The sequence below is a fragment of the Botryllus schlosseri genome, chromosome 11 (genome assembly GCF_051294905.1).
Source record: "Botryllus schlosseri isolate E-star chromosome 11, Bs_hap1, whole genome shotgun sequence".
Classification (NCBI taxonomy): Eukaryota; Metazoa; Chordata; class Ascidiacea; order Stolidobranchia; family Styelidae; genus Botryllus; species Botryllus schlosseri.
The window spans coordinates 16,205,782-16,230,536 of record NC_137246.1 but is presented as its reverse complement, the minus strand read 5'-3'; the positions used below and the strand labels follow the sequence as shown (position 1 = coordinate 16,230,536).

General features: G+C 40.9%; 1 protein-coding gene across 1 annotated transcript in view; it reads left to right on the top strand.

Moving 5' to 3' along the window:
* The window catches only part of LOC145450743 (uncharacterized), a 69,715-nt gene that overhangs the window by 3,197 nt on the left and 41,763 nt on the right, over nt 1–24,755 (top strand). The window contains exons 5-22 of the mRNA XM_080329252.1: nt 12–163; nt 383–593; nt 1,316–1,425; nt 2,773–2,919; nt 3,574–3,688; nt 3,748–4,013; nt 5,032–5,145; nt 5,410–5,610; nt 7,742–7,837; nt 7,896–8,093; nt 9,057–9,204; nt 9,266–9,414; nt 9,699–9,845; nt 13,958–14,147; nt 15,657–15,805; nt 16,182–16,330; nt 16,886–17,095; nt 17,948–18,292. Coding sequence (XP_080185378.1) covers nt 12–163; nt 383–593; nt 1,316–1,425; nt 2,773–2,919; nt 3,574–3,688; nt 3,748–4,013; nt 5,032–5,145; nt 5,410–5,610; nt 7,742–7,837; nt 7,896–8,093; nt 9,057–9,204; nt 9,266–9,414; nt 9,699–9,845; nt 13,958–14,147; nt 15,657–15,805; nt 16,182–16,330; nt 16,886–17,095; nt 17,948–18,292 — 3,097 coding nt within the window. The remainder of the gene's footprint in view (nt 1–11; nt 164–382; nt 594–1,315; nt 1,426–2,772; nt 2,920–3,573; nt 3,689–3,747; nt 4,014–5,031; nt 5,146–5,409; nt 5,611–7,741; nt 7,838–7,895; nt 8,094–9,056; nt 9,205–9,265; nt 9,415–9,698; nt 9,846–13,957; nt 14,148–15,656; nt 15,806–16,181; nt 16,331–16,885; nt 17,096–17,947; nt 18,293–24,755) is intronic.

The window sequence follows — 24,755 nt, the reverse complement described above, 5'->3', positions numbered from 1 at the left end:
ATATTTTTCAGCGGAACTGGAAAAGACAATCTCATCGAGGTACTCCGTGATTGGTGAATTGAAGGAAAATGTCTCACAGAGTGCGTCGCAAGTGAAAAATCTGCAAGAAAATCTCATGACTGCAACAGAATCTATATTGGCATCTGACGGGGATAAAAATGAGGTGAGTTTCAATCTCCTTATTCCTAATATTCTTCCTTATAGGTGTTGGGAGGGAAACCAAATGATGTAAACAGAATTTGTGTTTGCCGCATCATGCACATTAATGAATGATATGATATGATCGACTTTGTATTGTGATTTGAAATTGCTAGTGTAGTGTTTTATCTAGTGTCGACAAATTTGTGGCCTGAAAATATTAGGTATTTCATCTTTATTGCAGATTGTTTCGCAACTCATGCAGACCAGGCAAGAGTTGAAGACTTATTCTGATCTGCTGAAAAACCAAGAAGTAGCCATGCAACAGATGGCTGGCAAGCTTGCCGAGAAGAGCATCGAAGCGGAGGAGGCCAACGAGAAATGCAGGTCTCTCAAAGCTGAGCTGGATAAAACTATGCAAACTCAAACTTTGAGTACTGATGAAGTTCAAGCAGGTACGGTGCATTTTATTTTCTCACAAATTACCGTAATTATATTCCTATTAAGTGTAAATTTTGAAGCATTATTTAGACCAGGGAAATAATCACGAGTCGGAGTGGGTATTGTCTCGCAGTCTGACATATTTGTTCATGCCGAGCGCTTTTTCCAAATTAACCAACAATTTTGATGGCTGGGCAAAATATGTCGCCCAAATCGAGGACTTGGAAATTGACTATGATAAGGGATTAGGATTATGATGTATCAAGTATAATACGATTCTGTCCCACAGAATCCCAGTAATGAGGGAATGCAGCTGAGTTAGTTTCTTTAGTTTAGTCATGTGTGGGGTCCACATTAAGTACCCACTTTAGTGTAGATGCTCTAATCGGCCACTATTCGGATATGGGGATATTCTTTGTTGCATTATATCATGTTTCACTCTGGTCTTACAGCTACGTCTGGTGAACTATCTGTGCTGTCAGTCACCTACATGACATCAGCCATGAGAAAAATTATGCTTACTCACTCTTGCTACGAAATTTGTGCCGCACCCTGTAACCAAAATTAACTATTTGGTATTTGCTGAATAGCCTACAATATAAAGTTACGTAAAGGTAACAATATTTTAATCGGTACAAAAGAAATAAAGATCTGTATGTTCTTTCATGGAACTTTTTTTCATGTCTCCAAATGGATATAATCTCTATTATAATGATGTTACCATTCCCGTTTGCAGCCTCGATGAGATTACGTTCGGAATTGGAGGAACGGCACGGTCAGCAGATTGCGCTAATGAAACAAGAACTGGACAGTGCAAGACTGAAAGTTCGGGAGTTTGAAGAAAAGGTAGTTTTCACTGCTCTGTTAGTACAAAAGTGATGTTTAGAATCAATCGTAGACTCCTTGAATAGCGCACATGTACCACGTTTCCATGGGTTGTAGTAGTATTGCTCAAATTGAGAGTATCATGTATCTGCCTTTTGTTGTAAATTGGCTCGAGAGAGGTAAACAAAGTAACTTGTCGATTGTAACGCCTGTAACTTGAATTCTTCAGCTAACCCGTATAATAATGAACCGTTTATAAATCGAGATTTGTCCGTTAAAAGCCGATCTATAGGGGACGATGGCTGAACAAAAACATAACTGTCATCGAGCGGGGTATTGCTATTCATCCGCGATAATGCCACAGTCCGTGTCGGAAATTCTTTTCCAAAGTGAAATTAAGTTCTTGAATCACCTGATCTGACGGCCTAAAGTAAAGTGGCACTTGTGTCGATTATCTCAACAGCCATTGAATGTACTCGTGAATGATCCCTGCATTCCATTACGTATGACACGCTTCCATTTTTCGTGCAGCTGTCTTGCGCGGCAATGACAATTGATACTTGCCTAAGCAGACATTGTTTCATCCGTTCAAAACTCATTAATGTCTACTCCGCGTATTTATCTACTCGGCCTGCGCGCTCTCTTCTTTTGATCACTTTCCCCTAATCTAATGATCTTATTTCACTGAACACTTCAAATCATTCAAGTTTAGGCAAATATTACTCTAGGCGTCCATTTAAACTATGTCTGTTGAAATTTCTGGTTTTAAATGAAACTCCTGCGAAGAGATAGCAGCCTGCCTGTGTTTGTAGATATACATAGACGACTCTAGTGAAGTATTCTCAATTGTTCCCAGTGTATGTTCAGCACACGTTTATGCACACATAAGAAAATCTCTGTCAACGTCCAACTACCCTTTCTCTTTTCACGCTTTCTGATTTCATATTATCTTTGATATTTTCACAACCGTAGCGCATAATTCAAAATCGTAAAATCGTGTTTGTGTGCGGATGCCCCTTAATTCATTGTTACTTAGCGTTGGTGTGGGTATAAGACACAGCAAGAGCCAAATTAGTCTGGATTGAACGGGTTTCATTTGTCATCACCTAGTTTATCTATGCTCAGTGTCTTGGAAAGGTAGCTCATAATTCGTTCCTCATTAAGAGAACTAGAACTACAGTACCATACTAGGGTTAGACATAGCGCTTCCATAAGGCAATGAACAGGAGAATCGGTTAAATTTGAAAACCACGCCAGTGTAAGTGTTACCGTGAAAAGATTTAGCGGTTTCATTTTTAATTTTGAGTGGTAGGCCCTATCAGTTCTCAAGAATGTAGATATTTTGTCAGTGTATGTCTCTGTCTGCAGTTTGCCGAAGAGAAAAGGCGTCTTGAGGCAGAAGAAGAGGAGATGGACGATTTGCAGGCCTATCAAGAGCAGGTGCAGCAGTTGAATATACAACTGGAAAATGCATTCCACAGTGCCGAGAAAGACCGCAAGGAACATGACAAAGAGGTTAGTTGCCAGCAATTAAAGACGTTTCCCTTTGTTTTTTCATTGTGGTATACATTGCTGCATCTGTGTAACTCCAGTCAATTTCTTGTTTATGGTCCTTGATTTTGACACATCGTTCGCAGATTTTGTTACCTACTGGTGCTTTGAATCCCGATTTAAATATATTTGATTAGCAGCGTTCATTTTGTTAGTTTTATCCATACATGCCGATGCCGTATACAAGTCTAGATTTTTGTGTTACGGCTTTGCTATGTAAATAGTTATTAGAGCTATAAATGTGGACAGCTCGAGCGCTGTAATTCCATTTATGGTATAATTTGCTTAAAAGAATCGTGCTTGTCATGTATAATAATGAAAATATCGATAATGGCATTAGATATATAGTGTTTATTACGGAGCGTGAAAGGGGTGTGAATCACAGACGTGTTTATATTTGTGGCCGGCGTTTATCGTGTGACTGACTCTGCATAAGAGCCTCCGTTCATCATACCTTGTTGACTCACAATCTTGTTGTTAGCAACTCGGCGTTTGTGTGGACTGGACAAACGTCTTGACACCGCCGCCGATATTGCTTACCGCGGCAATGTTGCACTTCAAACGTTCATAACGCGAATATGAGATACTGTGCGTTTATTTGCTCACAATGTATTGCAGGTCGTGAAATTAAACCAAACTTTAATAAGCACCATCGACAAATACGAGTCGAAGCTTCAGACGGAGAAGGACCTCGTCGCCGATTTGGAGTCTCGACTTGAAATGACCGACACTGGTAACGAGTCCAGTTGATTTCGTGTAATTTGTGTTTTGAAGACGCAAGATTTTTTTCAGTGAGTTCAGAAATCCAGGCTTCTTTCAGCAAGCAGCTTCAGCAGCTGCAAGACGAACGGGAACAGTTGAGGAGTCAACTGCGTGAAGCGGAGGGGGCCGTCATAGAAAATTCCGCCTCCCAGAAAATCATCGAAGACTTGGAAGATCAGGTGGCCACTTACAAGGCGGAAGTCGTGGAGACGGAAAAGCTTCTCGCGGAACGGAACGCCGAAAACGACAAATATCGGGACAGCGTGGATAAACTGATAAAGAAGATTGGGACGCTGGTGAGTCGCTGTGTATTTCCGTGGTATTTCATCAGTTGTGGTCTGTAATGACATACTTGAGTACTTTTGAGTATCCAAGTACGTTTTGCATGCGTGCAATAATTTTTTGCGGGTTATTATTTAGACTACTACTTGATCTGGTCTTATGCAGTACTATGTCGCCTACTACACTTTGCATTGTGAAGAGCATAAAGTATTTTTGTGATGAGTTTGCATCCCTTTTATATTCGAAACTGTCATAATCAGGGCAAGTTTTTGTTGCAGTTAAATCAGTGAAAAGTTGCATTTATTTTTGACAAAAGTTGCAGTCAAAAGTTGCATTTATTTTTTCACAAAAGTTGCACTAAAAGACCACATTTTGCTCGGTTGACTAAAAAAAAAAGGGTCAACTTTCCGGCTCGGCTCCCGAAATACCCATAAGAGCGTTACTTCGATGCTGATTTACGGTATTTCAGTCGAATTTGGCCGTATATTTCACCAAAATCGAAAAGTTACATAAAGATGCATGAAAATAAATGGACAAAAGTTACAAAAAGTTGCACTATAAGATTACTTCAAACAGCTTAAAACAGCATTCTACATATCTTACGAGTATTTAGGAAGCTGTCGGAAGCTGTAAAAAAACAATTGCAAAAGTTGCAAAAACTTGCCCTAGTCATAATAATCGTGTGAAATAGCCCGGCTTGAATGTATTTTTGAAGATTGCGGCTATTTTTATCTTGTCGGTCATTTTGTGGAAGTTTTTTGAAAGTAGCTCCATGTAACTGCGAAAAGTATGCGACCGCAAGACCAAATCTACTTATTAGTACTAGTTACTTGAGTAGTTTTCAGACCTTTGATTTTTTCATGTTCACTTGAATTGGTTTTGACATGTCTTGAGATGGACTTTTATCCATTTCATTGCGGTGCCTACGTAGACGATGGGTGATGCTTTTATTTGGTCGTTAAGGATCATTACGAATGATTGGGCTAACGATGTGACGTTACATTTGATTATTTTCCTTGAATCTTACATCAGGGAGATGTCAACAGCGAACTGACTGCCAAGCTGCAATCGCTTAACGACGATATCGAAGTCTACCAGGAAAAACTTGGTGATAAAAAGACAGAGATCGAAGACTTGAAAGCAAAGGTAGCTATTAATTTATTTTGCATTGTCATAGTCTATTTAGCTTTTTTAAGGTGAGTGTCGACTCTCTGCTAATATAAAAACTACATTAACTCCACTAACCTCGAGGCATAGATTTAGCTATGCTGTTTAGGATTATATCCTGTAACACTAGGGGAGCTTACTGATATTGTAACGAGTAGATGTGGTGTTCCATCCGCAGCGTAAAGATGAATCCGGCAAGCAACAGGCATACCGTAATTATAACATATATAAAAAAATTTACAGTTTGAAGCCGATAAAACGAACTTGGAAGAGCACCACAGAAAAGAATTGGAAGAAAAGCTGCAAGACGCGGCCAAGACTGCCGCCGAAAATCTGCATGACGCCAAAACGCACGCCGATAACGAATTTGAAAATCAACTCAAGCTCGTCCGCGAAGAGCACACGGACGAATTGAAGAACCTTCACTCCCAGCATCATAAAAAAGTAAGTCGAAAAGTATACATCACCGCCTGGCATTTTCTTTTCTATACGTCTCAACATTGCCACTTTGTTTAATCCACATTAAATGGAGCATATTTGCCTTATTTCTTGTTGGGGATCCTTGCATAGTTGTAATTAAATGTACGTTTGAATTTTATAGCGATGCAATATTTATTGTGTGCGTTGCAAGCTGTTGTAAGCAACTTTGAATAATTGATATGTCACACGTAGAAAAAGGCTTCTGGGTTTAATTTACGCTACGGGCGAGCTTTTTGTAGAACTATCGGTCAAGTGAGGGGATGCACGGGATCATCCCACGACGCTATTAGGCAGGTAGCTTGAAGAGGGATGTTTGTTGAGTCGAAAGGCTGTTACATTCTTACCTATGTTTGTCGATATCACAGCTAGTGGATTTTCAGGTTGACACAGTCTTATTATCTTCAGTTTTTTGCACTCGTTGTTAGTTTGGGTTCGGCATTGGTCGACTTTTAGATTCAGGGCAGAAATTGAGAAATCCATAATTTTTATTGATTGTGTCAAGTAGTTTACTTTTCATCTTGTCATTTATTTTCACAAATTAAATTTTCCTCATTTGTTTTTTCTGATGTATTCTTGGACGATTTAGTACAGGAGGTCTCACTATTGGGCGGGGTGAACACGTTCCTCTCTTCTGCTAATCTGAAAAAAGGTCAATATTCTCTCTAAATCAGTGGCTGTCTAACTGGGGGGCATGAAAGCATCTGAAGGGGGGCACGAATCTGCGGTCAACTGAAAAATTTTACCTCCCATTCATACTTATTGCTCTGTGTGTAGTACAAATTTCATATTTGAGAATTCCCTCATCAACAGTCACAACCTTGCATGCCATTGGGATTGCTAGCGTTCGGGTTGCATTTTGTGATGTGTCAATAAGGGGGTCGCGAAATTTTTCACTGTCATGAAGGGTGACGTGTCAAAAAAAGTTTGTGATTTCTCGGTATTTGATATAATAGCAAGGATGTATCGCGTCTACTCCTTATCAGGCTTTAAGTTATGTAGTCATACAAAATCCGAGAATGGAAGCGTCCGATATGGTGTCGTCTTTTATGGAGACCGACCGGTCCAGCGAAACGACTACCTCGGTGCATCACTGCACGCTGTGCGGCTGCTACAAAGTCGTGTCGAAAACTTACAAAAGCGAATTGCAACTGTTGAAATACGGCGACACTTTTGAAAGCGAGACGTGTGACAACGACGCCGGAAGTCGGTCGTCTTCCGTATCGTCGTGCGACGGCGTCGCTTGCGAATGTCACGGAAATATCGCCGTTAAAGAGATGTCTGGCTCTACGAATTTGTCGAGCAGCTCTGACGGCTGTAGTCGCTGTAAGAAGACTTGCAAACTGTTTCTCGCCAAAGTGAGACCATCGCTAAACGTGTCAACTTATGGCGATATATATATACATACGTGGCTGCTATGATTCGGCCTATCTTTCTATCGCCTATTTCCGGCCGACGTTACATAGGCAGTCTCATATTGCTTTTCTTCCGTGTGCAGATCGTGTACGCCAGTAATTTCCAAACTGCATGTCGCCACAGATTTTCAGGTGTGCTGAGAAACTTCGGATTGTGGTAAAGAAAAGTACAAATATATAACATAAGGCACTGTTTATAACGATGTTTCCACAAAAAAATGGGACGAGTTTTGGCTGTCGGCTTCCAAATCCCGTTCTAGGATGCAAAAATTAACAAATAATATTGACATGAGCATCTTCATGGCTATGTGAGCGTGACTTTGTTGATTTTACTGAGATTAGAAGCTGTAAACCATGGTGACTGCTTGGAATTGACTACGAGATGCGAGCGCATTTATTAACAACGCAACCTAATTTTATTCGTATATATTTGTATTAAAGAAGCACATCCCTTGCTTTGATGCATGAAAGTAAGAAGGCAAATGAGCTGCATTCTCTTGTAAGTGTGCAGTAGCAAGCATTTTATAACTCTATGTAAGTTTTCTAAACCACAGATGAACCACTAGTTCTACTATTTCCGGTGTGATGAGTGCTTTAGCTGCGTTTCTGTAATTTTTCTCTGTCGCCTTCGTAACGATCCCAGTTATGTCCGAGAAATGCAAATTTCAACTTCCCGATTCCAGATGGAAGGAATGAAAGTCGAAATGGAATCGAAAATGCGGGAAATCAAAGATACTCTCGAGCAGGAGAAAAGGGAACAGCTGGGAGCCGTAAAAGAAGTAATCTCCGTCGCATTTCGTGGTTCGGCCAGGTGAAAATGGAGAGTTGCTTTTTCAGGTTCACGAAAGGAGCAGAGAACGCGAATTCAGTCAGCTCGTCCAAAGTCACGAAGACGATCTGGCTCGCGTTCGGCGACAGCACGAAGATATTTTGACGAGCTTGCAATCGGAACACGAAAAGGCCATCGGCAAGATTAATGCTCGGTACGAGGAGGAAAAAGTGTTTGACGAAGATAAAGTGAGGAGAGAAGTGGAGGTAACGGCCCCTGTATTTGAATTTATTATTTTATTTGAGTATAGTCTTGTATGAAGTCTCGAACAATGGTTTTGGTAGTGGTTGTGGCATTTACACAGTCTGTAGCCACCAGAGGTGGTCAGTAACGAAGTACTTCTACTTTTTTGAAGTACTCAAATAGTTTTCATTTACTTCTGGTACTTACTCAAGTAGATCTTTGTTTTTCTACTTTTACTTCTACTTCGCAGTATTTTGTGAATTACTTTCAGTTTGTCAAGTAGAAGTAGTTTAATCCCCCAATAAGAAAGATAGCCTAAAGAATTTCGGGGCTGATTTCACGTAGTTTCACGTTTCTGTGAAAATGGGAAATATTGACAACACGCTTGTGCTGATGTTACCGCATTTGCAATGGAACTTCTTGGGGGGATATGTGTCTTTTTGGGGGCGCCATTGAGACGGTCGGGTTCAGAGGTGGTCAAAGTAGTCATTGTAGAAGTAGAAGTAATGCCTTGAATTTCTACTAAATTACGAGACATGACAAAACTAATTCAAGTGGAATTAACAAACTGAACGGCAGAAAAGTACTCAGGTAATTAGTTTGCAAAAGTAGATTTGTTAAAGAAGGTTCTTACTTTTAGCAGTTATTCCGATGTGGGTACTAGAGCAGGGCATTGACTGAAGCCGGATTGGATATCCTGCTGGATTTTCTCATTTTTGCCGGAGCCGGTTCTGAGCCGGATCAGGACTTTTTACTGAGAATAGGACAGCCATCCATAGTTGCAGTGAAATGTTCATAAAAATAGACCTCATATCAAGTTCACGTTGGGATAATTACTTCAGATAAGGGTTGGGCTTGGTCTTTGAGTTTTTAATTTCCTGTTAGCATTGTTTCAATCAATATGCAATGCCATATTTTGTGTAGATAATAATTATTATCATAGTTTTTCGGACCGGGTGATGTTCAAATTACCAAATTGCTGACAGGAGGACTTGGAATCGAAAGTAGAAGATCTCAAACTGGAGCTTGCTCGCGAAAAGGAGAGAGAAGTCGACCGTCTCAAAATTAGTCTGAAACAGGAACACGACGACGAACTACAGGCCCTCCGAGAAGAGTATGACTCTAAAAACACAGGTAAGCTGAAATTAATGAGAAAAAGTGTGTTGCCAGGTTTAAGCCAAGCGTCTTGCTTCAGAATTGCAGCACAAACTCTCCGAAACAAAAGGCGATTTCGAAACGCAGATACAAAACCGTGTCGAGCAGTACAAGGCAGAAAACAACGAGTTGGCAGCTCGGCTTGAAGAAAATATCAAGCAACACGACGAAAAGATATCACAGTTGGAGGTATTTTTTGTTTCTTGATGCTTTGTAGGATAGAATGTTCATATTTCGGTTTTGGAATGGTCAAAAATTATTGTCTTGAGTTCTTTGACGCTTATTGAGGGATATCAGTATGAAGGCGTCAAATAGCAATATCCTATTCTGTTGTTGGTCCGAACTAATCAGATAGCTAATAGGTTAAATGCGTGAGACTTTGTGTACTGTACTCTGTACACAAGGGTTGTTAATTTTGTCTTCAAATTTTACTGGCTAACAAAAACGTGACAAAACTTCTCGTCTTGCCGCAGGCCAGTCATTGTGCAAAGTTGGAGGAGAGAGAAGCCGAAATGAAGAGATTGCTGCAAGAGCAACGGGAGGAACAGGAATCCGCGATTCGACTGATCAGGGACGAAGCGGCCGAGAGAGAAAAGGCTGAAAAAGAGATCGGACAGCAGGTCGGCGGAAACGCGAATTTTCACTTGATACTCATTTTTTCACTCTAACACAGGGGTGTCAAACATATGGCAGCAATTTTGAGCAAATGCAAAGAAAACTTGTATTACGCAGCACATTTCTAACAAAAGTTGAGATTTTAAATAACAAATACTGCCAGTAAATAATCCTCCCAAGACAGCAAATGTCAAACATGCTCATTGTTCATAGGGCCCTAACCATCCGACAGCGGTGTTGCGGTTTCACTCTAGGCACCATTAGGAACGAGTCCATGACATTTATCGCGGAGGCGAAAACGCCAATACGAAACCGTTGTATGTAAGGTACACGGATCATGTGATAGTTACACGAAGAATACAATTCAAATATATTTGGCCGCAACACTGTATACTCTAGTCTGATCCAAAGGGCACAAGCCCCGTTCTCCAGAGAATCCCAAATCGCGATTTTAAAACAATGAAATAAATTCAAAATCCCGCGTTTACAATAAAATCTGTTGGATTCCTCACAACGAAAACGCAGGGAACAAAGGAAGGAGCATAGAAACATGCCAACTTGTATCGTCGTTAGAGCTATGCTGTGATAGTGGTTTATAGCTGTATTCGACCAGCCGATCATCGTGTTTTTGTCTATTCCGCTGTTTGTGAATAACGTCATTGCTAGCATGAGCCTTATTTATGACCTGTAATATAATGTATACTATAGTACTATTATGCATTGCTCTGATGATGAAGCATTCCAGTGAAATAAAAAGGTATGGATTTAAAGGTAACATTTTGGAATCATTTGACTGGTTCGGCCCGCGATCGATCAAAATGTTTGAATCCGGCCCGCGACCCAAGTTGTTTGATACCCCTGCTCCAACATGTTTATTTAAATAGATATGCAATTAAATAGTATATTCATATTGAAATGAACCCGAATATTTTCGGCTGACACTCGTCAGGGGTAATCGTCAGCAACTAGTAGAGAATTGGAAAGAACATTGAATATCAACAATCGTATCACAAAATATGACGTCACCAGCATGAAATTTCGAATGAGAGAACGTTCAATGTACTATTTTTAGGTGATACACGAACTCCTTTTGTTGACAGAGTTTTGGTTGGTGTATTTTGATAAAAGTTGATTCCAAGGCACACAAATGGAATTGTGAACGACCTCGACCTACGATTCGAAATCGGTCGTCTCGATAATTATTCGCACAAATCGGATTATCCAACAGATGTTTGCCGATGGCAGAATTAATGGCCTTTGATCGATCAGCATCAATCTTAAGTGGATGAGTTAAGGGTGAGCTTTTCACATCGCGTGACGCACGTGTTCTGATAAATCTGGGGACATGTTGGTTTATGCGGTCCTGCAGACGTCTTGACGTTCTTCCCACGTAGCCACAATCACAGTGGCACCTATATTCGTACACTACATTACTTTGTTGAAGTGCAGGAAGCACGTCTTTGCGTGTTGAAGGGAGCAGTTGTGTTGTTGTAAAAATCACATTGGTTTTGACTGTATCGTAACATTTACCGACAGCAGAAATCAATTGTTTTTCAAAGCGGGTGGAAATGGGGCCAATCCAAGGTAGATGGATATAAACATCTTTTATTGTTCGTGCGGTGGGCTCTGCTCGTTTTTCTGCGTTGAATTGCGTTAATTTCCTCTCCATGCCGCGGCTGATGACGTGTTCAGGGTAACCGTTATCAAGTAAGATTTTTCGGATGTAGTCAAGTTCTAAACTCAGTTTGTTACCCGAACATATCATCAACGCTCTATGCACGAGTGTGCCTATGAGGTTAATTTTTCTGCGCCGAGGACTAAATGAATTCCAGCGGAGGTATTGGCCTGTGAATGTCGGTTTCCTGAAAACAGACGTTTCAAATTTGTTGGTATTGCGCTTTTCAACTAATACGTCCAGAAATGATAACGAGTTATTGCGTTCTTTTTCTATTGTGAATTGCAAGGCCGGGTGAAGCGAGTTTAAGCGAATGAGAAATTGGTCACACTCCGATTCATTCCTGAAAATGACAAATGTATCATCTACGTATCGGCGGTACAATAGTGGTTTGGCGGACTCACGCTGGGACAGAAGCTCGCCCTCGTAATACCCTACGAAAATGTTGGCCAAAATAGGTCCCAGGGGACTACCCATGGCTAAGCCGTCTATTTGGCGAAACATGACCTCGTTAAAGCTAAATTCCACGCAGCAAGTTGCCGCTTGTAAAAGTTCAACAAAGACGTTACGCGGGATTGATGGTGGCGGTAACTTACCACCGTACAGTGCGCGGTGGTAAGTTACCGCCACCATCAATCCCGCGTAACGTCTTTGTTGAACTTTTACAAGCGGCAACTTGCTGCGTGGAATTTAGCTTTAACGAGGTCATGTTTCGCCAAATAGACGGCTTAGCCATGGGTAGTCCCCTGGGACCTATTTTGGCCAACATTTTCGTAGGGTATTACGAGGGCGAGCTTCTGTCCCAGCGTGAGTCCGCCAAACCACTATTGTACCGCCGATACGTAGATGATACATTTGTCATTTTCAGGAATGAATCGGAGTGTGACCAATTTCTCATTCGCTTAAACTCGCTTCACCCGGCCTTGCAATTCACAATAGAAAAAGAACGCAATAACTCGTTATCATTTCTGGACGTATTAGTTGAAAAGCGCAATACCAACAAATTTGAAACGTCTGTTTTCAGGAAACCGACATTCACAGGCCAATACCTCCGCTGGAATTCATTTAGTCCTCGGCGCAGAAAAATTAACCTCATAGGCACACTCGTGCATAGAGCGTTGATGATATGTTCGGGTAACAAACTGAGTTTAGAACTTGACTACATCCGAAAAATCTTACTTGATAACGGTTACCCTGAACACGTCATCAGCCGCGGCATGGAGAGGAAATTAACGCAATTCAACGCAGAAAAACGAGCAGAGCCCACCGCACGAACAATAAAAGATGTTTATATCCATCTACCTTGGATTGGCCCCATTTCCACCCGCTTTGAAAAACAATTGATTTCTGCTGTCGGTAAATGTTACGATACAGTCAAAACCAATGTGATTTTTACAACAACACAACTGCTCCCTTCAACACGCAAAGACGTGCTTCCTGCACTTCAACAAAGTAATGTAGTGTACGAATATAGGTGCCACTGTGATTGTGGCTACGTGGGAAGAACGTCAAGACGTCTGCAGGACCGCATAAACCAACATGTCCCCAGATTTATCAGAACACGTGCGTCACGCGATGTGAAAAGCTCACCCTTAACTCATCCACTTAAGATTGATGCTGATCGATCAAAGGCCATTAATTCTGCCATCGGCAAACATCTGTTGGATAATCCGATTTGTGCGAATAATTATCGAGACGACCGATTTCGAATCGTAGGTCGAGGTCGTTCACAATTCCATTTGTGTGCCTTGGAATCAACTTTTATCAAAATACACCAACCAAAACTCTGTCAACAAAAGGAGTTCGTGTATCACCTAAAAATAGTACATTGAACGTTCTCTCATTCGAAATTTCATGCTGGTGACGTCATATTTTGTGATACGATTGTTGATATTCAATGTTCTTTCCAATTCTCTACTAGTTGCTGACGATTACCCCTGACGAGTGTCAGCCGAAAATATTCGGGTTCATTTCAATATGAATATACTATTTAATTGTATATTGAAGTTCTGTACCTCCAAGAAGCTCTTTAAATAGATATGATACGGTTTCTGCACCTCTTTATCGTGTATCGGTCCTTCATACACGAGACTAGAATCAAGTACTATAGAATGACTCCGGTCATATGACTTGATCGATACGAGTCATTTTCCATTTCTTCGAAAAGGACTCGAGTCAAGTCGAGTCGACGAAAAATTGCGACTCGAGTCGACTCCAATCACACCTCATTGATATTTTGTTGTACATAGCCCGCACTAATTAGTGAAGCCTATCACAGTATCGTGTCACCATTCGAAACTGCCGACTCAGTTCGTATCTTGAACTTACACTCTGTGCAAAGAACTTAGACCCCGGATTATCCATCACAAGTTACAAGTTGCGAAAGCTCTGCCCGTCGAATTTTTCCTACCCCTGTGTCATTTATAATCCACCCGCGTCAAGGTCGAATCGCTGCAACACCACCTCAAGGAGGCCACTTCTAAACTGGAGGTGGAATACGAGCAGAAAATCTCAAACTTGTTGGCCGAGCAGCGAGAGGCGACCCAAAAGGTCGCGGAGGAAAAGAAAAAAGTCGAGGAAAATTTGAAAGAAATTCAAACCGAACGGGACGACATATTGAACCAAGCGGAAGGTAATAATTAGAGCATGTTTTTGTAGCGCTAAAATCGCGAGAAATTTGCATTTAATTTTAACAAAAATTGCATTAAAAAGCTGCATTTATAATTTTCGTTGAATTATTAGGGTATGAGGTACTCGAAAGGTTCCGCTGTATAACCTAGCTCCTGCAGAGACTTCAAATTTGTTACTTCGCCATTTAACGGTCTGACGAAAGCGCCAAAAGTTACATTTTTTCCGTGCACACGGCAAGAAAATTGCGCAATGCGGGAATAACTTTCCCCCCAAAAGCCAAACAGCATAGCGATATCCACCTGCCCTTAAAACAAGTAGAATAACACCCCCCCCGAACCCCCTAGGTCTGCAAACTTGACCCAAGGCATTACAGAAAAACTCACTTTTGGCGACTTTACCAAAATCTATAGCCTGAAAAAGGTGACCCAGCGAAAATGTAATTTTCGGCGGTCTCGCCTGGGCGTTCGTGAAATGGGAAACTATTTCGAATTTAAAAGACAGAATTAATAAAGCGATCTATTTACATATTATTCGGGCACCATCGTGCTTGGCAGGGGGAGTTGAAGTTCTCTCCATTGTGTCATAGATAACACTGAGATGCAGCTACCCCATCATAGAGCTCTTGTTATCGAAGAGAGTAGAACCATACTAGAAGTAGTTCATAGCATGTTTTTAAATCACTCCGTTACATTTCAACGCAATATTCGATAAAAGTTGCAGTAAAATTTGGCTATATATGAAAAATAGAGAAAAGTTGCAAAATGTTGCACTATAAAATCCTTAAAGCTTAAAACATAGATTCTAAGTATCTACGAAGCTTCAAAAACAAGTTGCAAAAGCTGCAAAAACTTGCCCTAGTAATAATAATCGAAGTAGTCAGTGTGGGTACTCAAGTAGAAATATAAGTAACAAGTTAAGACTACTTCAAGTGAAAGTGGAAAACAATAGTATGAAAAGTCCCAAGTAAGTAATTTCTAATAGTAGAATTGGTCGAGGGCTTGCATACTTTGCGCAGTTGACAAGAGGTGCTATTATTTTCGAAATTGCTGGGTACTGCTTCTCGACTAGCGCGAATTGACTAACGACGTGACACTACGTCTGGGTTCAGTTTTTGAGATTGTTCAGTTACCGTGTTACGGGGTGGGGGGGGGTGGATATTTCACCCAGTTGTTATGACAGTTTTTTCACTCATAAACCTATCTCAAAACTGCATTCTACTTAACAAAATCCAAAGCATAGAAAGCAAGCACTTTGCCTATAAAACCGTAGAATTGGAAGTAGCCTAAAACCTCAAAGTAAGTAGAGGTCTTTCGTTTCTGACAACATTTGGCAATGCGTTTAGTCGTGCTACATTCTGAAAATATGTCAGTGGGCAAGACTCCTCCTACTTCGAACTGAGTTAACTATGCATCGACAAGAATATGCCTCTTCTTTTTGAATATTCATGCAAAAATGCTTCCCACCTTAGATTTTTCATGTTAACATATCCCTCTTGCTTGAATGTGTCCAGAGAGCCGCAAAAGACTAGAATCGCTACACTTGAGTGAAATGGTCGCTCTGCGGGAAGAACTGGACGCCCACGTGCGCGATCATCACGAAAAGCAGACGCAGATGCAACAAGACATGGAATCCGCCCGAACAGCCCAATCTCAGCTTCAGGTGGGTGTCTACTTTTCACGGGCAGCAGAGTCGAGTACCTGAGTGATTCGTTTCCAAGTCGAGTATAAGGCTTCTAGTCAAGTATCAGAGTGCCACTCATGAAGTAATATAGCCCAGAAACCGTCTCTCATCTGTTACAATATACGTGTTCAGAGTGATGTGTATATTATGAACACGATGCTCCAAAAAATAGTCTCCTACTACTTGACTTGAATCATTGCATTTTTATACCGAGTCGGATTTGGGTAGTCAGATCTTTGTGCCCAGTTAGAAACATGACGAGACGTAACCCGTCAATGCAATAGGAGTAGTCTGTTCGAGGCAATAATTTGCGATTTGATTTCTTCTCCCGATTAATTTCCGTATATCTCTCCAGGAAGTGCAGGAAGAATTGGACGGGTGGATGGAACAGGTGAAATTGATGAAAACCGAATTTTCGGAGAAGGAGAAGAGTCTGATCGACGAGCACCGGAGCGCATTGGAGAAAATGGCGCTGGAACACGAAAACGAAACGGCGGAGTTGAGGTTTGACAGTGGTTTTTGTAAAGCTTCCCGAAAGAATTATGACCGATAGCGACCGTATATCAGTAATGTTGTCTTATCTAAAACCTCAATTCTCAGCGGATATTGAAGCTGTTATCTGTGGAAGCTTGTCTTTACTGTAAATGTTCTGTCCAGCTTCCACATGCGTGCTGCCTAAAATCAAATAACAGTTAACTTTGGGAATGAAATAAATAGAATATAGAAAAATAACTACTAGTCCAGGCCGCTATCACTGCAACAGAGGTTTGACCCAGTGATTAGATGAAAAGATAGCGTAATGGTGGAGTGACAAACTTTTTGATCGGTAGGTTGGGGGTTCAATCCCCCGCCAGGTCATACGAAAGACCTGATTATTAAAACTGGTATCTGCGGTGTATGCCGCAAAAACATTATGCTGTCCTATAAATTTGTGGATTCACCCGGTAATATTATTCTTGCGGGTGCTGGTTACGATTTTATCGCTAGTCGTGGGCCGCAGTTTTTAATACACAAGTAGTTAGGCAGCAACACTGAAAGTTTTCATCCCCCGAAACGCAGGCTTCGACTGGAAGAGACCAACGAGTCGGCGAACGAAATAGAGACTGCGAGAGAAGCCTTGGAGGCGGAATTGGAAGACACGAAACTAAAGCTGGTCGCAGCGCAGACCAATCTGGCGTCAATCGCGGCTTCGTCGCCCCTGAGACCCGCCTCGTCTGCATCGGACTATAACCCGTCCAGCATGTCCGCAATGACTTCAGACATCCGGCAGTAAGTGCATTTCGATGATGGGTGGAATTTCTCGCCCTTGTAAATCAGGAATGTGCGTCTCGAGTCAGAGTCGGTGATTTCAATTCAATTTATTGCTAAAATTTTTGATCAATTCAATACACCACAAGACTGCGATACAATGAAAGATCGGAAGGTGTCGAACCGACTTGCAGTAGTCTTCGAAATCGGACACCTACCTGGTCTAGGCGATGTAAAAAAGAAGGCATGCACGCTGAATGAAAAGTCAGAAGATAATATAAAAGGACAGGTGACAAACAAAGGTGGCATGTGTCGGAAGGCGAGATCTATATGTCAGGTTGTGGTACACTAGAGGGCTGACTAGTATTCATTCAGTAGAAATTGTTTTGTATTTCGACTCGAGTGTGGACATGCTCGATGACTGTCGGGTAGCCGGCGAGATTTGTCACAAAATTTTATGAGGGTACGAATCACAGAAATTCTTGAATATTATCGGCTGCCACTCGTCAGGGTAATCGTCAGCAACTACAAGAGAATTGGAAAGATTGTTGATATGCAATGTTCTTTCCAATTTTCTACTACTTGCTGACGATTTCCCCTGACGAGTGTCAGCCGAAAACATCCGGGTTCATTTCAGTAAAAATATACCTATCAATTGGTATTATTAGCAAAATGTGCATTAAACTTATCATTTTCTGAGTAGATTTACAGAAATGTTGGAGTCAGGTTTCTGTGAAGAATATAATATTAGGAGTTATATTTGGTTTGTTTAAAGAATTCTGAGTATGTATATTGGAAATATCTGAAGTCAGAGGTCACTTTACCGCCAACTCCACAGCTCTTGTTTTAATGAACTCTTCCCCTTTTCTTTAGCGCGTTGACGATCACACACATTTCCGACGTGTCCGGTATCGGTGACGATATTGAAGAAGGCGCATTGAACATAACGACGGAGGAAGACCCGGCCGAAGATCGCCTCGAAGAGGGAGATCTCCCTACGCTAGAGGAAGGAGATTTGATCGTGACGAAAGCAGACGCGCGTGACGGGCAAAATGATTCGCATTCATCATCGGCTTCTTCATCCTCATCGTCGTCCGGAGATGAGAGAGAAAAAGTCACGGAGCTGGAGTCTGGACTTCTCGAAGATGTCACACTCGATACTACGAGAACTCGCGAGCTAGAGAGCCGCATCAAAGAACTAGAAGACGAGATCGAAAGGTTTGTACGAGACCAGAGGTGGTCAGTAATGAAGTAATTCCACTTCTATGAAGTACACAAGTAAGGTGTGGCAACTTGCATTACTTTATCAAGTGTTTGTATTTTTAGACTACTTCTGCTTCTGCATGATACGTTTTGTTAGGAAAAATTACTTGCTTTTTACACTTCGGATATTGAATAGAAGGAAGTAGTTAGCGCACTCAAGCCACTACAAAGACTACAAGAGCAGGTCCTCCGCATCATAGCCAGGGTCCCAAGGGGTATATGTTGTGTGTCCAACAAATCACTGCTCAAGAGAAGCGGTGTACTAAACATAAAAGATATGCGGGAAGTACAAATGCTAAGTTTATCCATCACTTCCATTGCGGTCACTGCTCCAAAAATTTCAATGACTTCTTTATACCTTGGTATACGAGTCCACGTCGTCCAACTGTGATATGGTCGGTGTGAAAGACCATCGCTCAATCAAATATGCCGGACCCAAAGTGTGGAACAGATCTCTTTAGCTATCCGACAGTCGTCGAGCATGTCCACATTCAAGCCAAAATACAACCAACGTCTACTGAATGAATAGCTCTCAGCCCTCAAGCCCTCATATCGATCGCATGCCACCTCTTTTTGTGGCTTGTCCTTTTATATTATCTTCATTTACACTTCATTCAGTGTGCATGCCTCCTCTTTACATCGCCTAGGCCCAGGTGGGTGTCTGATTTCAAAGACTACTCCGAGTCGTTTCGACCCCTTCCAATCTTTTGATTGTATCGCTGTCTTGTGGTGTTTTGAAATATTGAAATTGTTAATAAACTGTAACTGCTAGTTTTGGATAAGGGCAACTAGTCCTGTAGAATTTTTGGTCAACCTAGAAAAAATTATTATAAAGACGTATTATATGCTGTTGGAAAGATAATTTTATCAGCTTTTCAATGATGTGTTTTGTCATTTTTTTTACCTTGGGGAAAAAAATTTGTGACCAAAAACGTGCCAGGGGGTAAAGCACTATTTTGCCTAACATTAAAATACAATTATAAGCTAAAACACGATACCTTCGTAACAGAATACAACACCATAAATTGGAATATCACTCTCAGTAAAGCAAACTAACAATCGAACAGCAAAAAAATGAAACATAACTTTATTAAGAGGTATTTATCATACGTTAAGGGGGCAAGAGTTGACCGAGACGGATATAACACTGGTTTACAAATCTCGAAAAAAAATTAGCGTCAATAATATTAATGATAGATTTAGGCTAATTTATGGTTGCTGAATCCGATCCTGTACTAATAATTTCTCCGTCATGTCATATTTTTTCCGTATTAATTTTTCTCATTTTCATAAATTAATCAAATTTCAGCTTTCGTTAGTGACATCACGGTTAGCATACAATAGCAACAGATCAAATATTATTATTGAAATCATCTATCATGAAACCTGGGTTGTTGTAATACAGAATGAGTGAGTTTTCGGTGAACTTGAATACAGTGATTCTCTATCATTGTTCAATCAGAAGGTCTTCTCGACCCATACATTTACACTGGTCAACAAATTCAGAAAACCACACCAAATAAATACCATACTGGAACAGAGGCAGAGATGTTTTTAAATGGTATCGAGGTATCGATGTTTGTTTGTGTTTTGCAATATTAAACGCCGGTTCTATATACAAAAAGCTTTACATTTTTGGCGGTTTCTGATTTGCCGTAATATTTTACTATGAACTTGAGCAGTGGTTCTCAACCTTTTTGTATTCGCGGACCCCTTTTGGACCCTCCCGAACCCCCACGGACCCCCCCGAAGTTTTAGTTCAAATTTAGCTCAATTATCGTACAATCGTCATCTGTCTTGTGCAAATGAAAACTGTAGGCTAGTGATAAACAGCAGCAAAATTACCTTTCTTGAAAATAACAGCATTCTATTTATATAAAAATTAGGTTGACTTTTATTATTTCAAAACTAATTATTCAACTCCATTTTTTGAAATACGTGGTCGTGTCTTTAAAATCTGCGCCTTCGATTTCATATCAACGAGTGATGAAAATCCATTTATACAAAGAAAGGTGGTGGCGAACACATTTAGGTATGATCGCAACAATGATGACACCGAAATTGACAAACAATTTTTTTTATTGAACATACAACGTCAAGCCTGTTGATTTATATCTAGCAAGCAGCTCATCTTGAAGTTATTAAGGAAATGGTTATGTAGGCCTATATCACAGGAGAAAACGGATTTTTGCGAACATTTCGAAGTCTCCGTGATTGACTTTACGTATCCAACCATTAATTTTTTACACAATGCCCAGCAAAACATCTCTATACAGCCAAATATTTGTATCAGTGGGCTATTGGCAATTTAGCAACTAAAATGAGTCCACACAGCAGGATATTCAATCTCAGACGGCCATTCTGTTGATGAGAGTTCTACGTAATGAAGAAAAACTGCCTCATGATTTTCCTAATTTGAAAAATATATATTAGGTTATCAACTATTTTGTAAATTCGCTTCGCTTCGTGGACCCCCTGAAAATGCTTCACGGACCCCCAGGGGTCCGCGGACCCCCGGTTGAGAACCACTGAACTAGAGTTTGTAGAAGTGATTGGCGTTGCTAATAAAGTAGCACAAGTAACTCCCTATATTTTCCACTCAATTAACAGTATAAGTAGTAATTTTTAAGACACGTGTAAACTACTTGGAGTGGCAGAAATATCTAAGTATATTTGGTCGGGGGGAGAGTGGTCGCATGCTTTCAACAGTTTGTCGAAGGTGGCTACATACGAAATCGCAACATGTATCTTATCAGGTAACGCAAAATGTTTATAATGACACAATACCCATTGGTAGAATATTCGAAAATATATTCAGTTACCGCGCTTTAGGGGCTGTTAAGGCTACTACATTTATGAAATCATATGCAGCCAACATCGTCGCGTAGCGAAGCTTTGTTTGGAATACATTCGTGTTAAAATTTATAACTGGGTGCAGTACCAAATTCAACGTGGGCAGATATCTCCATGACATTCCCAGTTGATTCACTAGCCACACAAAGCATCAAAACAAAACCCAATACAATTAATATCCTGTATTGCCAATCACAGATGGGAATTCAGATTGCTTTCATCTGGTTCGAAGCACATGGTATGAACCCTTCCCCGATGGCTGTTATAACAACCTTGATTTGACCCCGAATATACCACATGCAATTAATATATATATATGCGATTAAAGCGCAAAATATTTCCAATAGTAAAATCTCAACGAGAAAACAGCGACGGGACTTTGACGTCTTACCAGGACCGTAACTGCCGCACCCCAAATCGTCCAATTGGGGGTCCCGAGCTCGAAGGGGGCCCGAAATTATGTCGGTGAATGAACATAAATTATTTATACATCACTTATCGACAATTTATGCAACTCTTTTCAGTTTTTTTCGCGCTGGACGCGATTTCATGTTGCCAAATTTTTGATTATTGAGTATACTTCCCCACGAAAAAAGCATGATTTATAGAAAATAAAAATAGGCATTTCAGCGTCGACCATTACCACGCCGCGATGCACGAAAACATAAGAAGTATTTGCCAATATGGTACTCTGAAAAGTGTGCCAATAGATCGCCTGTGAGAAAACCTTAGCCGAAAAGGATTGCCCTTATGTCGACCGTGAAATCTGAAATAAATATAAGCCTATCGAATTGTCCATAGCTGCCTGGATGGCTCGTGTCTGATTATTCTATCGTGGCAATCTGAACCCCACAGGTCAAATAACATTTCTCAGAGAAAAATTATTTGACAGTGAACAAAAACGAATTTTCGATAAAGCCTCCTCCACAAACGTTTCTTGAATCTCGCATGGTTTCTCATAAATTACGGCATGATGCGTGGATGTACGTCTTATAGCCATTTTATTAATTTTTCTGAAAAGTTGCGATCAGCGTTTCACGACTCAGTTTCAAAGCATGACCAATTATAGTGTCCAAAGTAGGGTTGCATTTAAAACAAACGGTGTTTTGAAACACTTTTTTCAGGACATATTTTAAACAAAAGCCTTATTAAAAAAATATAATTGTATTTTTTTCAAGTTATAAAATTATTATATAATTGTGTAAATACTTTCCAAAAACATAGTGTGTGAGCACACGGACAATTACCACCCAATTTAACCGACGTATATCGTTATGAGATGGTTGGAACCCTAAAATCTAGTCGGTTCAACAGTTGTAGTACAGATATTTTGTCAAAGGGGCTATATTTACCCTATATTTTCAATGGTCAATTTAAATCCGTTATGACATCACAATTTAATATTCGTTACGTCATGGCTTAAAAACATATAACAATAAAAACATGTTTTAAATTAGGGCCTTGTTTTAAACATGTTTGTTTTTATTTGATTTTCGTTTCAAATGCAACCTTAGTCTGGTGTGTGGCACTATCACTCTCGCAGAAATAAGCTCCCAAATGAAGCAGTGAATCTCCAGTCCGATAGCCTTTTCTACACTGAACACAAACTGCTGTTTCTTTTTGACTAAGAACTATCTAAAAAAACAAGCAAGGTAAATGAAACAGACCATAGTCAGTAAACAATAACATAATGAAGTTATAACCAGGGCTTTGGAGCAGCCGTAAATTTAAACTGCTCCAGCTCCGGCTCCGGAGCTTTCTTCTATCATACACTAGCTCCGGCTCCAGCTCCGGAGCCGCATTATTACCACTGCTCCGGCTCCAGCTCCGGCTCTGAAATTATCGAATGGGCCTGTCTATATCAGGGGTGGCCAACCCGCGGGGAGGGTTTTGCGTCGCCCGCGAGGTAATTTCCTATTATGTTATCGAAAATGAATTGCTCAGATTGTGAACTTGCAATGCCAACCAAAAATTACAATTCTGGCTGCGACACTTGGGATGTTCATGCAAGGGCGTATCCAGAGCGCGAAAAAGGGGGGGGTTTTGCGTTACGAAATTGGCTATTGTGACGTCATCATTACGATCACTCGTCTCCACGCCCTGGCGAATAATTAATATATTATAGTTTAATAATAAACAGAGATTTGCGGTGAGTGGGAGATGTACGAATACGATACGGACATTGCCTGAAAATCGCGTTTCTTTTATGGTCTGATTGAAAGAAATTCGTAAATGCTCACATTTAGTCATGAGCCGGCAAATGCCGCCCGTCTTCAAGCGCCTAGTTCCGGTCAGAGATGCGCGATTTTGTTGGGTTTTGACGATATTATGCGCACGGTCGGTAGTATCGCAGCGGACGAACAAGCGCGGAATAGGGCGGTAGCATAAACGAGGGCGATCGCCACAGAGAGGTGTGGTGTGAACAGTGTACGTCGTACACGAATGTGTGCTTTTCGATGGCTTTACTAGCCATACGGCTGAGCGTGTAGTACGCGCGAAGATAATTAGACCTTAATTGCAAGCACGCAAGTCAGTCAACTAATACAGAGTACACACTGGGATAATAACTTGATCGACAGAGAAACTTGTCAGCCGATATAATTAGGCTTTACCACTAGGCCTACTCAATTCTCCCGTTCAGCGACAACATAGGCCTGTATTTGAACGACAGCAAGCCACCTAACAATCGGGAACGTGGATTGCTAGGCTTGTATTTTGAAATGTGAATGTCAATCCTAGGCCATTTCTCGCCAATAATCGCGAATACAATGTGGATTTGAGAATAGCATTGTCGTACTGGTGCCGTCGTGTCTGCGTCTCGCTGATCAATCAACACGCTGCGTGCAATTCTTAATTAGGATTTCAAGGCGAGCAGGTGGAGCGAATTCGCGAGCGATGTTGATTGCCGACAACTTCGTCTTTGCAATTACGTATCGCGTCGGCCAATTAGATTAGATTTTCCTAAAATGAGTCTCTCGTTTTAGCAAGGCGAGAGAGAAATCGAGGGAAGAAAGTTGAGAACGTCGGCAATTGCCACAGCTGAAATGTAGCTGAACAAGTGCAGAATTCGTATGGAATTAGCGAATTATAATGACCTATTTTATCCTTTCGACTAATTCGGCGCATAATTCCAATATTTTGTAGGGGTCTTAGTCCCCTTAAATAACATTAAGACGCCATATTCGCCTTCTCATACGTAAAAACGAATATGTTAAACTAATAAATTAGCAAATATTAGAGGCTATATTTGACATCAATTTTTAGGATTTTGAAAAGGGGGGGTTCCGACCCCCTAAAACCCCCCCCTGGATACGCCACTGTGTTCATGACTAAGATATCAGTTCCGACGCATTGGCAGATCCAGCGTCCAGTCACATTTTCAGTAAATCGTCATACGTTACAATAAACTAAAATAGTAGCGAAATTTTTCTTCACGCTTTGCGTGTTTAATTGTCACACGATTTCTTGCTTGGTAGCCTACCTCCTACTGAAAATGAAAAAAATGCCTAATTTAGCCGATTGAGTCTAACTGTATTCTCAATTACGGCAGAAAGTCTTTTCGCGT